The sequence below is a fragment of the Rhamphochromis sp. 'chilingali' genome (genome assembly GCF_963969265.1).
Source record: "Rhamphochromis sp. 'chilingali' genome assembly, chromosome: 21".
Lineage (NCBI taxonomy): Eukaryota > Metazoa > Chordata > Actinopteri > Cichliformes > Cichlidae > Rhamphochromis > Rhamphochromis sp. 'chilingali'.
Genome location: NC_137949.1, coordinates 15,462,239 through 15,477,818, shown reverse-complemented (window position 1 = coordinate 15,477,818; position 15,580 = coordinate 15,462,239). Strand labels below are relative to the sequence as shown.

At 40.5% G+C, this 15,580-nt stretch overlaps 1 protein-coding gene across 1 annotated transcript in view; it reads left to right on the top strand.

Moving 5' to 3' along the window:
* Positions 1-5,168: 5,168 nt before the first annotated feature.
* The window catches only part of pdss2 (prenyl (decaprenyl) diphosphate synthase, subunit 2), a 33,163-nt gene continuing 22,751 nt past the window's right edge, over positions 5,169-15,580 (top strand). The window contains exons 1-2 of the mRNA XM_080871556.1: positions 5,169-5,660; positions 13,534-13,668. Of these exons, the coding sequence (XP_080727682.1) occupies positions 5,410-5,660; positions 13,534-13,668 (386 nt within the window). The 5' untranslated portion in view covers positions 5,169-5,409. The remainder of the gene's footprint in view (positions 5,661-13,533; positions 13,669-15,580) is intronic.

The following is a 15,580-nucleotide window of genomic DNA, read 5'->3' as shown; positions in this document are numbered from 1 at the left end:
CGCCTCTGTGAGTCAAAGGAGAGGTTGAGTGAGGGGAAAAAACGAGACAGGGGGAGGGGCGTCCGCTGAAACATTATATGACGCGTTGATGATCAGAGGTAGGCTATTTCTTCTCGCTTTCCCATGGAGTGCAATCAGAGCAGTCACATCCACTTAGCGGTGCTTCCTCATGGTGACAGTCTGTAACCAGCAAACAGGTGCCCCCACACAGTCCTCCAGCCTTTTCAGGGGAGCCTGCTGTTGGTCATAGCAACATTTAATCATGCTGTTAGTTCCCAACCCTTCTCCTTCAATCATTTAACACCACGAAATCAAAGTTTCAGTGCGTAGGAAGAAGTGAGCAAGTACAGTGGGTGGAGAGCTCTGTGGCGCTTCAGTAGGTCGGCCAGTGTTGCAGGGGTTCAGTAAAACTATGTCTTTTTGATTTTCCCTGCAAAGAGAATTTTAGTGAAAAGTGTGGAGCAGGTGCATAAATAAAGTGTGTGTGTGTGTGTGTGTGTGTGTGTGTGTGTGTGTGTGTGTGTGTGTGTGTGTGTGTGTGTGTGTGTGTGCAGACAGAAGGGAAGTACAGCGTGCCTGAAATTAAGTTTCCATCTGGCCCTCACAGTGTTGCTTTTTCTCACTAATTTCTCAACATGCAAAGGACCAACTGAGGCCACGAACTGTGTCATTTCCATTTACTTTTATTTATATAGCAACAGTTCACAAAAGTGGCCATCTCAAGAGGCCTTATAATGTGACTCTATAATATTAAGATCTCCCTTCCTCTTTAACAGAACCAAGCTCACAAAGGAGGAAGTCACATGCCACGACTGGTTGGGGTGTGAGGAGAAAGAGAGAGAGGCCACAAACAACAAACAGGACAAAACACAAACACAAACTTAAAGAAAGAAAAGATGGGGAGAGCTCGAGAAATCTTCAGTGCATCATGGGAAGTATGCCAGCAACTTGAACCCTAAGCAGCATAAATTAGAGCTGGTTCAGGGTAAACAAATCCAATCCTAATTAAGCTTTATCAAAAAGGAAAGACTGGAGCCTAATCTTAAAAGAAGAAAGAGTGTCTGTCTCCTGAACCCAAACTGTGAGCTGCACGGTAGCTGAAGAAGTGTTCAATGCCCATTGCACTTATGGGAAATTCTTAAAATATATCTTTGATATCCTTGAATTGCCTCATTAACTGACAGCTGGGATATGCTCCAGAATATTCAAATTCAAATTCAAATTAGATAGATAGATGCATGGATATAGCAAAGCAAAGCAGCAGTTATCCCCCCCAATGGTCAGATGGTCTACAAGCAGAGCTTGGCGATAGTGGTGGTATAGCCAGAAGCCAGCTCGGGGAAGTGTGGAAATGTGCTGCAACTCAAAGACAAGATGAGCACAGAGTTTTACTTAGTTTGAGGTTTATTCTGATTACACCTGTTTGCAGAGACTTGAAAGATTCATGAGAGTGATACTACAGAAGTCCTACAGGACATTTCTCTTTCCAATACAACTGTGAGCACGAGTCCAACAGTTTAAATGTAAATCAATTCCAGAGCTGATCTATACAATGTGGTTTCCACTATACTGATCAATCCTGTTTACTGCAGTTGTTCCATTACCATCCAATATTCTACAGTAAAAAAAAAATCTGTCCTAATAAATCACGGTAGGCCATATTGATTGAGTCTGATTGTTCCGGAGGAAAACATGTATCAGCTCAGTATACACATTATCGCATATACTGTACATTCATGCCGGTACATGCTGGTCTTGCAAAGCTCTTTAAACAAGACAATGTGACTGAATGTTTACAAATTGTGTTTTTTCCTCATGTCTAAAATGCATCATTTTCTTTGTGTCATACAAAACTGATCCAGCTGCCCTTTACTCTGTGATATTTCTTTGAATACAAGGCCGTGAGGTTCATGCATCCCTCTGCCTTAAAGTGGAATTACAATAAGGGAAGCTGCTGAGAGTGCTGCTGCTGCTGAGGCTGCTTGTGGCATAGTGACACCCATTTGAGCCGGAAAATCAGCAGGAACAGGAGCTGTGAACCGTGATGTGGGGTCAGGGTGAGATGACTTGTGTGTTACATGCTCTTGCCATGCCTTGCAAAGTGGCAGCTCAGCTACATGACAGGAGCCCTTTCTTTAATGTGCTCCCCCAGGTTTACAGCAGTCTGGTTTAGTGTAATTTAAATCTAACACTTTGAAAAAGGGCTACAGTCGAAGTGAATTTTTGATCGTACATGTAAAATCCACACCTGTGTACACCCTAAAGCAAATTACTGGACTTAAGGGTACATGTGTATAATTTTAAGGTCTTTCAACATCTGGTCTGTGTTTGGCCTAATGTAAACCAAAATTCTGTAAAACTTCTAGTCTTGGATTTTAAAATTATACCTTTATTTAAGATGCATAAAAACATTTAATACAACTGACAAGTTTAATTCTTTATCAGTCTGAACCGTCCACTCATATCTGAGCTCACTGACTTACTGACTTCATAGTGTCTTAGATTCAGCTTTTTAAATCATATTCTTTTAGTTCATTTAGACTTTTATTTAGATAAAGTATCTTATCCAGATTTTTCAAGGTCCTTTAAAGTCCTGTCTAGGGTAAAAGAGAAGTACCTTAGAGGGTACAGCCCAAATGCATCTCTAAAGATACAATAATGTACTTTATTTTCTCAGAGTGTGCAATCTTACATGAATCAGTAGAATTCTGGTACAAATTTGCTAAAACTAAATTTGATCCTAACCTTCTTTGCTCAAAATCACCAAAAGGAATACATGGCTCAGTTACAAAGTGCAGTTTTCCTACTGCCTAAACACAAGAACGTTGTATCTGTGTGTGTTTTGTAAGTGGCTACAGTAAAAGAGGATGCAGCTCTATGTTGTGTAAGCTGTCCTTGACAGACTTCTCTGCAGTCCTGTTATAAGCAGATGGAGGAGGATTCAATGAAAGCTTTGTTAAACCACTGAGGCTGTGAGGGCATTACCTTATCACACTGTGGAACGGTTATATAGTCACAAAGATTGGGTTACATGAACTGCAACATGAGGACGCTCACTTTTCATTATTACAGTTTGAAATCAGTTGATATTTTCAAGGGGTTTTCCTTAGCTGAAGTATGTGACATGACATTAAAATTCATGGTTTTCTTATCTGACATTTGCCTGAATACAAACACATAATAAGTTAGGGAAGGCCTAAACCACAATTTAACCAAAAGTGAGTGCATAGTGGCCTAAAATCTCAGGAAGTATGTCTTTAAGTTGCTGTAATCTGACTGAATATGAAACTCACAGCTGTTTGAAGCAGGAGCAAAATAATGTCACTGTCAGTTAGAAAGAAAGAAAGAAAGAAAGAAAGAAAGAAAGAAAGAAAGAAAGAAAGAAAGAAAGAGGGCTGCTTTTTTACAAAACTGAGGAGAACTGATGTTCTCTAATGATCACACATTACATATAAAACACATTAAATCACAGAGCAGTGCTGCCCTCATTCAGCAGCTTTACAAATGTGTATGTAATAACATCCAACTCAAATGGAAAGCAGATGGGCCCTCACATTAGCAGACCACAGACACTGCTCTTTCTGCTATGCAGAGACCTTTCTTGATCTTTGCTCACTTCTGGATAACACATGTTAATGATAACTTAACATTTTGACAGTTTACAGTTTTGCTTGTTTTAAAATAATTGTTTCTATATATTAGTAGATTATCTTACATTGTTTCAGGCTCAACTAATTAAGTCATTTGTAACCTCTGGATTTTCATTTCAAAAATCCAGAGATAAACAGGAATGGTTGTACTAGCTTGATTTCCTCCAAATAGAAAAATCCATCTGTTTGATGTGATCTGGGGAGATCTGGTGGATGGGTCAACACCACGTGGTCTTTGATATGTTCATCAAGCCATTAATGAGCATGTTTTGCAGTCTTGCTCTGAGAGGCTGTTGCTGTTGGTGAGTGCTGTTGTCATTGATGTGTGTGGAGGCTTTTATGGTTAAACAGCCCACAAAATATTGAGCTATCATTGTGGAGAGTGACGATAGATGTTTAGTTTAGGTGTTAAAGTTTAGTTTTGATTAAATCAAAAACACATTTTTTTCCTTATTTGGTCAGTATTTATATTTTACTCCATTCTGCTTCAGTGTCTTCATTCAGACTTGTGGAAAGACACTAAATAACATATTCATTTACGTCGGTCAGTTTCACTGGCGCCAGCATACATTCCAGTTTGATTCCTACCAACACTCTGAAGGTCTGTATTTACTGGTTTACTCACCTGCTTTTCTGATCCTGGATTATAAAACATTTTCTCTTAAAAAGCTGGTGCTGACAGCAGTGCAATTTTTAACAAGTGACCAAAAAAGATTAGCTTATTAATTACACTATAACAACAACAATAACAACAATAACAATAATAATAATAAAAATAATAATAATAGCTCACCTCTGCATGCTTATATAAAATAAAAGTATTAAATTTAGGAGGAAAAACCATGACAAACTTACCATAAAAAATAGCAAATTTGTGAGACAAAAGTGTTAAATGAAAATAATCTCAACACATGTATAGTAAAAACTAAAACATTTTTTAGTCAATGAACAATATGGATTTTTTTCCCGCAACCGACCTTTGGTGTTTTCATTATTTATTTATTTATTTATTTGCTGCCCATAAGCCAATTTCAGGTGAGCATCTCAAAATTCTGACTCACTAGGTCTAAATTTTGAGTTACATTTCTATGAATTTGAACTTACTCAAAAGGAAGTTGAAAATTGAACATACTCCGTAAAAGTAAAACATTACTGACTGGAGTTACCTTTGCCTGGCAGAGGCAGAAGCTTCTATACAGTTCATTTTGTACGGTTAGGTTGGGAAAGAAAATCTCACATATCTACAAATTCAGTGACTCTAATATGGCGCTGTCACTAATATTTTACTGTCGTCACATGTAGGGTCTTGCCGCTGAATAAACTGTGTCAAAATTAAAAATAAATTTTTTTTTATGATATATATACTCACCTTGTGATATTTCGATTAAAACACCGCCCCAAACTTTTAAAATACCCCTTTTTAAAAAAGGAGTTTGGTTGGGCGTGCTCTCCGGAGCAGGGGCGTGGCGGAATGTGATAACAGCCCTAACTACGTATTTCGACGTAACGTATCACGTGTGTAAAAATGGCGGCTTGCAGTGGCAGGTCGTGGGTAGTGAAATACAACTGTATATTCTGACTTTGACTTTCTGTTTGTTTAGTTTCGAGATTATTTTTTACGTGTTTTTAAACGCGGTTCGGCTCAATGACATGTGGCAGCATTAGCTGCCACATGTCATTGAATGAGCGGTTTAAACTTGCAGTAGCTGCTGTCAGAAGCAGCTGTGGGCTACTCGAGTGTTTTTAAGTAGGAGAGAAGATGTTTTCACCTTGTTGGTCACGACTGTCCTGCGTGGCTTTGTCCAGCCGAGGACGTCTGAGGACGCTGAGTCTGTTCTCCAGCTCTGGATCCTCAAACTGGAGCAAAGTTGTCTCCGATGCTGAGAAGATCGTGGGATATCCGACTTCCTTCGTGAGCCTCCGCTGCCTCCTCAGTGACGAGCTCAGTAACGTTGCCATGCACCTGAGGAAGTTGGTCGGCACTCAGCACCCTCTCCTCAACACTGCCAGGTAAACACCGGGTTCACCAGGTCCCCATAAATACAAAGAAACACAAAGATAGCGAGTTTATTATAGATAACTGCAAAAAATAAAAAAATAACATCTAGAAAATGCAGCTAGCTAAAATACGTTAAAAACTTGATTTTTAGGGAAATATGGGAATAAAGTGCGTACTTTCAGTTTTAACTTGAGGGGTTTAAAAATAATTCTGCATTACTACTTTAGGTGTTACAGCTATTTCAGAGCCTCAGATGTATTTAGACGAACTAACATACCTTTAAATAAAAGCATTGTTTATTTTCTTGTCGTATCTTTGGCAGTCAATGACCTGCTGGAGTCTAGAACCCATAGAAATCACCATATACAGCATTTCCTTCCTTTAGATGCTTTACTGCCTGTTTATGGGTCTCACTGCCCTCCGTTTTGTATTTAATAACTGTACAGGCATACTCTCTTGGGTTGAGATCAGGTGACTGACTTGGTCATTGAAGAATATTCCATTCTTGGGTTGCTTTTGCAGTGTGCGTCGGCTGATTATTGATTTCCCCTGTGGAGCTCTGTCTGCAACATTTGGCTGAATCTGAGCAGAGAGTGTAGCCCTGTACACCTCTGAGGTCATGCTTCTCTTCTGTAAACTCTACCTGTGGTGCTGGCAGGCATACATGCCCACGTCTACACCATGTTTGACAAATGTGATATGCTTCAGATCTCGGTGCAGGTTCTTTTAGGTGTTCTCTGTTAAGGTCTAAAATGGCTTGCCTGTTCTTGCGTGTAACCGGTGGTTTGCACCTTGCTGTAAATCCTCTGTTTTCATTCATGAATGTAGTCTTGAATGTAGACTGTGACATGTCCTCCAGAGTGTTCTTGACTCAGATGTTGAGAAGATGTTTTTCTGAACCAAGGAAATTCATGAGTTGTCCTCTTCGACTTTCTTCTGTGGTCTTAGACATTAAATCTAATCCAGAGATTTTATTTTATTTCATTAGTTTGCCATGAAATAATGATAGGACAGTCCAAGCCAACTGTACAACTGCACTTGACCTCATTTATCCTCGTATATCCTTTCATTACTCTGTCACCGTCAGGTTACAGAACAGCTGACCACAACCAGCAGTTATTGTTTGGGGGTTGTTGTTTTTTTGTTGTTTTTTCTTTGAGTCAAGCAACAGCCGATGCGTTGAGAGTGGAGTTTAATTATGTGTATTTGGAAAAGTGCATACACGTAAATTTCAGTGCTTCATTCTTTACATTTTGATGCAGGGGTACAGGGAGGACTCACTTTAGTCTGTGGTCAAGTGTTTGAAAGTGTCCATAGTTTGATGTGAATACTATAATATCATAAGTAAAGCCAGCTAATAGCCTGTTAATTTCCCAGCTTTGACTGCAAGACTGGCAGATGCGAGGAAACGTATAAACCGATACTAAATGCATTACTCTGATTGCTGTTCTGTCTTACAATAACATGTATTAGCTACATGTGACATGATAGCAACTGTAGGCTCTTCTGCTAAGAAGTTTGGCACTAGCCTTGACTCTGAAGTGTGGAGCTCTCTGCAGGAAGAAACAAATTAACCCTCATAACAATTCAGCAGAAAATTTGCTGTATGTGAAGAGAATGGGGCCACTGGCTGAGATTTAATAAAGATTGAGTTCTTGTACAAAAGTGTTTTTGGGCTGAATTTGGTTCATTTAGTTGCAAGAAATATTTGGAATGAGCAGGATTTCTTTGATGACTTAAGGTGCAACACTACAATTAAACATGTTAAAGATATAAACTAATAGAAATCACCCCGAAACTCCCCGGTTGGTTACCTAAACAGAGGATATATATCTTTGTATTACAAATTTGCTAAAATTGTAAGGGCAACTATTGCACCAACATAATTTTGTAGAACATAAATCAGGTGCAAAAGTTGTTTTTCCAGTTTTTTAACGTGTTTAATTCAAGGATTTTTACAAATGTATCACCGCATGAATCAGAAATGCAAAAAAAAGTCAATTACTACAAGGTTTTTAGGTATAACATTGCTCATAAATAAAGCTCAGAGTGATTTTTTTTATATACAAACACCTCCATAAAAACTTTTAAGAGTATAGACAGGAAGAAAGAAGTTTGTGTTGTGAGTCTGTACCTCTTCAACCACTCCAAGTCTCTCACCCAGTTCTGTTGTCCAAGTTCAAATCAGTTTCTTCCCCAGATCTTTTGGATATATTCTCACACTATTATCAATCAATCCCTTTCATCTGGCTGTAGTCCAGATTACTTTAAAACATCCAGGGAAACAATAATTCGAGGCCAATTTCCAAACTCTTGTTTATTTCCAAACTCCTTGGCCAAAGCTGTTGCTCGTCAGCTCCAGATTGTTGAAGGAAACAGTATCTTTGCTTAATTTCAGTCTGGTTACAGACAGAACTACAGCACTGAAACCCTGCTTGAGCCTGGTTGTGCTGGAGGTTTCTTCCTGTTAAAAGGGAGTTTCTCCTTTCCACTGTTGCTAAAACACTTGCTCAAAGGAGGGTTTGGGGGGGGGGGTTTGCCCCATAGGTGTGAATGTGCGAATGGTTGTCTGTCTCTGTGTGGTGGCCCTGCGACAGACTGGCAACCTGTCCAGGGTGTACCCCTCCTCGTGCCCTATGACAGCTGATCTAGGCTCCAGGGCCCCCCGTGACCCTGAAAAGGATAAGCGGAAGCGAATGGATCGATGGAAAAATGCCACTGCAGGACAAAAGCTTAATCCAAACTGTGAAGCATGGTGGTGGAACCATCCAGGTTAGGGTCAGCTTTGCTACTTGATGTGTGTTGTGCTTTGTAATTATTGAAGGAGGAGAAGAGGAAAGCGGTCCATGACCTGAAGCTTAGGAGAGGTTGTCTAAGTGAGGAAAGAGGATAATGATCCAAAGTTCAAAAGAAACTTGTTTTTAGAGTAAGAATCAGAGTCCTGTTCTGAAGAGGGCTGTTCAATCAAGACATTTCAGACCCACTGACTCTGTTTTTCCAACCAGTGAATTCAATAAAGACACAAAAATCACAACTGTGTGATTTGCAACTTTATGTGTCTGTCTATAATAAAGATTTATTGTAGATGAACCGCAGACAATATTCTCAGTTCACAGTCCAAAAGCTTTTTTTTATTTTTTGCAACAGTTTATATGGTGCAAAAGCAAGTTCAGAAATATGTTTGTCCTTCATTTACGTCCAGTGAAGGATTTTAGAGGAAGTGACTAAAAATGCTCGGCACTCATTATTATCCCTGAACTTTATCCGGGGAGTTACCTGAACTTTGCTTTATCAAAAGAAATCAGGAACAGCACTAAGGAAAGAAAACAAGAAGAGTCCTCGAACTCAATCCTGCCATGCGGACGGGTGTGTTGGAAACAGGAACCCAAGGGTGTAATAACCTATACACCTAAATCTGATATGACAATCCATTTGGGTGTTGTAGCAGCAGGGGGTGGGGAGGCTGTGGGGGGGGGAGGGGTGTAGCAGACCTCTTGACAGTCTGACTCCTCACTGTCAGCTTGGGTTGGCTGGTTCGTATTTCCCTCTGTGTCTCCGCCATAGACGCGCGGCAGATAAAAATATCCACAATAGCAGACAGGCAGACCCTCGTGGAGTTGGGTTTCGGTTTTTCCTTTCCTTTCATTCTCAAAAACTGCAGCTCAGCTAACTTCACCCCAAAGTGTGGAGTTACAGCGAGAGGCCTGCAGCCCAGAGAGAAGAAACTTTATTTGCTTTAAGGACAGTCCTTGAGAGTTTGACTTCGACTAGAACTCCCTTCTACTGGCTTCTACTCTTTGCATGTGATCTTCAGCCCCCACAGTGGGCATGACTGAAGGGTTATAACATAGTGTACAAAAGAATAGATGAGATAGGCGGAGGTCTTTTGAATAGTCCAGAGCAAGACAAGAACTGCTGAAGAGACAAAAACACTCCCAATAGCAAATATGTGAACAAGTAGCTGCTGCCAGTGTTTAACCTTCAAATGTGTTATAAAAAAAGACTTTAATTTGTGTTAAATTAGAAAAAAGAGGCTAGTTTCCATTTTGCATAGGCTGTAGATTTTCGATGGAATAATGTGTTAAACAAGGACTAGTGACTGATCGTTTTGCAGCAGCACTTTCTTTTCTTTTCTGTTCTGTTCTGTTTGTTGCAGTATCATAAGTGCCCACTGGGATAAATTAGCAGAAAGGCTAAGAATAGTGTTAATAAAACTAGCTGATAACTTGCTTCACTAGCTTCACTCTGTCATCCAAATACCATCATTTCTGACTCTAAAAAACCCCCCAAAATGCTAACGTTGAGTCCAAAATCAACTTTAGCATTTATGCAGGCTTTGTCCATTTTTTATATACAGTCTATGCTGTTACCACTCTGCATCCAGTTCCAGCACTGCAATTAATTTATTTTCTTCCACTTATCCAATTCAGCATCACAGGGGATCTGGAGCTTGTCTCAGCTATCAAAGTGTACACCATGGACAGGTCGCCAATCTGTCACAGGCCTAACACATAGACACAGGGAACCATTCACACTAACATTCATACCTATAGTCAATTTAGAATTACAAATTTGGACTAATTAAATGAATTAAAATGTACACACATAAATGCAAAATGACAAATAAAATGAAGATGAGATGGTGCGCTTAGTTGCTGTGAAATGTGACAAAACATTGAAATCTGCCTTATTATTTTTATCCATTAAGTTTGGTTGTGTATAACTTGGCAAGAGAATCAGTTTTTAATTCTTCTCTGCTCTACATGATAATTTTAAACTACTGAGAAGAGAAAATAAAACATCGACAACTGCCTCTTACCTGGCCCCTTTAGAAACGTATTGTTATTAGTTTTTGCACAATAGCTTTAGGATATTTCACTTTCATACTGTGAGTATTTACAAAAGTGCCGACCTAAAAAGTATATAAAGATGGGCCAAAATTGGTGTGAAGAAACAGAAAAAGGATTGGTACTCTTTCTTAAAAAATATTGGAGAAAACCTCAAACGCTATGGTTTGGTTCAACTTTAAATGGTAGTTTCAGCATGTGGCATAGGTGGTCATATTGATTGAAATGATACACACAATAGTTTGAAAATGTCACATTGATCAAACCACTTTATGTCTTAAAGAATTTTTTCTTAATACTAAATGCAGAAGGACCGTGGATCACAGAGAGTCGACGAATCAGTGGATCCTTTCAGTGTTATTAAAAGCAGCTACACATTGTGCTTTACAGTGAGGAACTGCCTGCTGTACACCTGACTTTATGGAAATATGAGTCAAATCCTGGAAACCGGTTTAAACTGTTAGTCAATACTCTAAACATATCATCATCTTAATGTATCTGCTGTGCACTGTAGAGGCGGATGCATTGCATAAAATCTGTTAAATCCTGGCAAACTGGGGGGGATAAGGCAGACACGGGATCAATACGACGCCACATGTGATGTCATACATTTGCATGCATTAATCCCTGCCGGTACTGGACGGTGGCTAAAGTTCCCGAATTCCTGGGCTGCAGTAGCAGAGCAGAAGGCGTGGTGACCTGTTCGCAACCCTTTTAAAATGACAGCAGCCCATTTCTCTCTTTCTGCTCCCGCTCTCTTCTACCACATCATCTTTTTGCCCCACCCCCTTTGCACCCTTTGCAGGAGGGCGTTTGTGATTGATTGATGTATGCTGGTGCGGATGGTGACATAAATATTAATCATCTGCCACCCTCAGGCCACAGGCTTCCCTGGACTCCACAGCTTCATAATTTTCGCTCTCTGGTCGGTTTAGCTCAACGGGCCGTGCTGCTGCGTTCATCAGCGCCCCGGTCTCAGCAACTATTTTCCAACTGGGTAGAAATTTAAAGTAGCCATAAATAAATCTTCTGAGCTGCGATGAAAGACAGCCCTGCACAGTGTCATCATAAATTTCTGGAAACTGAGGTGTTTTATGTGATTGGGGTTTTTTTTTCTATTTCTTTTTTTTTTTGGAGGGGGGGCAAAGCTCGGGGGCATTTTTCCTCCTGGTAGCACAACACTGTGAATCACTCCTCTTTCTTTCTTCTGTCATCTTTTCACGCTTTCCCATTTCTGTCTGGCCTCTATTCCCTCCATCTCCCTCCGTCCCCTCCCTCTCTTCATGCTCCGTCTCTCACATCCACTATCTGTCTAGGGTTCCTCCGCCACCCCCCCCCCCCCCCTCTGTGGCGCAGGGGTGGGTCAGAGAGGGTGGGGGCTCGAGGTTGGTAAGGCCGCTGTCTGGGCTTCGAGCAGAGGGGGGCGTGGCTGCTCGTCTGCCTCGGAGCCCCTAACGAGAGCGTGATTCATGGCACAAGGGGCTCCCATAGGGACAGGATTAGAGGTGCTCTGTCTAACCGCTCCCCAGAGAGACTAAAAAGATATTTAATCTGCCCACCACACAAGCAGCTACCACTGGCCTCTGTGTGTTTGTGTGTGTGTCTTCGTGGGTGTGCGTGTGCCTCTGTGAACACCTCAGAAGATTGTTGGTGAAGGGGGTGGGAATACCACGACCACCTCCATCACCACAACCCTTCAAATCCAAAAGAAAAAAAGTCCTGCAGTAAAAAAATTATCATTTTTTTCTTGTTATTTTCTGTGTTCAGGAATAAAGTTTAGCAGTAACTATAAATTAACATGGCATTAAATGAATATGCAGAAGTGCGATACTACTGCTGCATGCAATGTGCAATATTTTGAAAAGCTCCTTTGTTGGATAAATAACACTTCTGATCAGAGAAACAAATATGCTGCATGTATGGGTGTCTAACAGTAGGGATATCAAAAATATGGTCATCTCTGAATGTGAGAGCAGACCTACTGTTTTTGCAGGGCAACCAATCAGAAGAAGTGTGATCTTAGAAGGAGGAGGAGCTAAAACATCTTATTTTAGACAAATGATGAACTGAGAGAAATACCAAGATAAATGTTGATTATTCTGACTCATGCACATCTGCTTTATTACAGTAGATAATAAGACAATTACTGCTCTGTTTTAGCTGTTTAAATTAAAAGTTTATTAACTGTAACTTTATAAAAGTATTACCATCCCATGCCAGTGGAACATGATGCTTTATATTCCCTAACTTTAGCTTTCACTGCCTTCTAAGAATTAAACCGAGGTGGTGGTGAAGCAGATATTGAGGTCATTCAGATGGCGCCACGTGCACTTTGCCAGATTCCTCTGGGTGGCATCGAATTCAAAGGTGTTGCACCAAAAGTCATTGCTTTGGTTGCCAGCAGATTGCCACAGTTGCCCATAGTATTTTGCAGAAAAACTAACTACTATCCAAGGTGGAAAAATTGTGTTGCAAACCAAAAATGGAGCAGGTTCACCTGCGGAGTTGTGCCTCATGCCTGCAGCTGGTTTGTGTCCAACTCAGAGGTTAGGATTAGAGAGAGATAGGTTAGGTTTAGGATAGGTTTTTAGGCTTGTCTGATCGGAGCTTTTCACTCATCATTGTCACATGTCGAAAATGTAAGGCAAGTTGACATCACGTGGTTATTGGTCACATGTCTGCAAAACATCAGTAAGTGGAGTAAGCATAAGTGGTACCTGCTACATCTTCCTGTGAGTTTGAACACGGCTGGTTGGCAGAGGTCTTTTTTGGATGTACTTTTGCCTGCGTGGGGCCTCCCAGCGCTCTGGCTTCATCCCAAATTCATGTATTAATTGGTGATTCTAGATTAGCCATAGGTGTAAAAATGGGTGTGAATGGTTGTGCTCTGTGTCTGCCCTGTGATAGACTTCCAGCTGGTCCTGACTTCACACTCTGTGTCTTTGCCAAAACATTGCTGCTTTTGTTGTCACTACACACAATGAAGAGTGCTGCATGTGAGAGGCAGCGCTTTAATGCTGATGCTGTTTCGTTGCAGAGGCTTCGTCTATGACAGTAAGAACAACCTTCAGATGAGGGGACTGGTTGTCCTGCTGCTGTCTAAAGCCGCAGGGCCAAGCCACGCCGCCTCCGATCTCCTAGCCCAAGACATGGTCAGTGGCATCTACCCCAGGTAAATCACCTCAAATCGTGATACTGTTGTGATAATTATGTCTCTGCTTATTAGTAATTAGATTTGGTTAGCAAATATCAATTAAAACACTCGTCTCTGCTTTTTTTTTTTCCTTTATAATACATAACATGAAAACTGCAGCTGGTTGTTTTTCTCATTGAAGGTTAAATGTTCCACCTTCATTTGCAGTTGCATGGCTGCTAAATCAAATCTGTAACCACACACAGGCAGCCAGGCTTTCACTTTTCATGTATGTGCTGTTCGGGGGGAAAACAGTGGGCAGTGTGAACATCTGTAGCGATGGATCGTAGAGCCATAAATGTGCGTGGCAAGCCGAGCGAGAAAGGCGATGCCACTTTTGTCCCTGCTACATGGCTGCTGAAGGATAAACAGTGAAATAAAATCCTCGTGTCAGGTAATTCTATCTCGTCCTCTGTGGTTATCCTCCATATCAATTCCTGTAAATGAAGCACTACATCATCCTGTGAATATGATGAAATATGGAGACAATACAGGCGCAGTTGCAAGATCAAGTGTTTTGTATTGTATTCGGTTATATTTAGATTCCGGGTAATTGTGAGGGGAAATACATTAGGGAGAAATTTTAGCCTGAAAAATGTACATGAGGTGTGAAAACTTTTGTTGATGAAAATTTGATAATAAAAAAAAGTACTTTTTTTTTTTTTTTGGTCTAGGGATAGACAAGAAATGTAGCCAAAGAAGGGAAGGGGAATTCTGTAAAGGCTCACGATCACTTCTCAGTCAGTGTATCACGAGCTCAGCGGCCTCCCAGGCATCAGTTGAAACTATAGATGGTGTAAAAGAGAGACGCAGCTCCTGGGACTGAAAAGTGAAGCCACTGCTGAAATACCTTAAACCTGCATTCTTGTTCATGCCCAACAGGGGGAGACTCCACTAGTTGTAATAAGATTTCTGGTTGTATGGAAGTCTGAGGAGAAACTGTGACCTCAGTAAATTTGAGGCTTAGTCTCTTGTTTGTTTGTTTTTCACGGTGTACTGGGGAAAAAAAGCCATGAAGCCCATTATGTAAACAAAGGTCATTGTTAAGGTCTTTACACACCGGCCACGTAAAATTCGTGCAAATATTATTTTTTTTAATTTAATTAAAAAAATTTATTTGTAAAAACTGATTAATTAAGATAAGAATAGGTGTGTCTAAAAAACCAAGCTCATTTCAAATTTTTCAAACCCAAATAAACAGATCTGTCCAATCGGACCAGACGTATTGGTACTGAACACACAATGACATGGAAATAGTAAAATATTACTGGTTTACCTCGGACACACAGCTAGACTCTGCAAACAATAGCTCACACATCCTGAAATATTGCAAAAGCATTCGTAATACAGCTTCCTGAGAATCGGATGAACCCAGAATCTCTATTTCTTCCTTTCCTGGTTTAGAGACACCAGGACCAGGGAAAAAAAACCCCAGAAAGAAACACCAGGACCAGCTCGTCATTGCTCGATAGAAAAAGAGGATTATGGGTATGCTTACTGGCTAGCAACATAGCAAATGCCAGTTTATAGCCAATGAGCTTGCGGTGTGAGGCTTTCACAACCGGACTTGACTAACAAATTTAGAAGAACAGCTAATACTATAAATAATTTTAAAGCTTTTAAGAAAGGGAACAGGTGCAAAGATTATTCAGTATTACTGTTTTAGCTCTATTATGTCTGCTTATTAAGTTGGGCTGAAACTCCCCGCTGTCACTGGTCATGAGAGGTGAAGATTATATTTTTAGGCTTATATATGCCACAGCCCAGGTAGTATATAATAATATCATATTCCAGTAGCGCTTGGACCAAATCCTCCATCCTCTTGGCTGCTGGAGCTTCTGGGTTTACCACCTTGCACCCAGGTTGTATGCACTCTAACCAGTCATCCCCA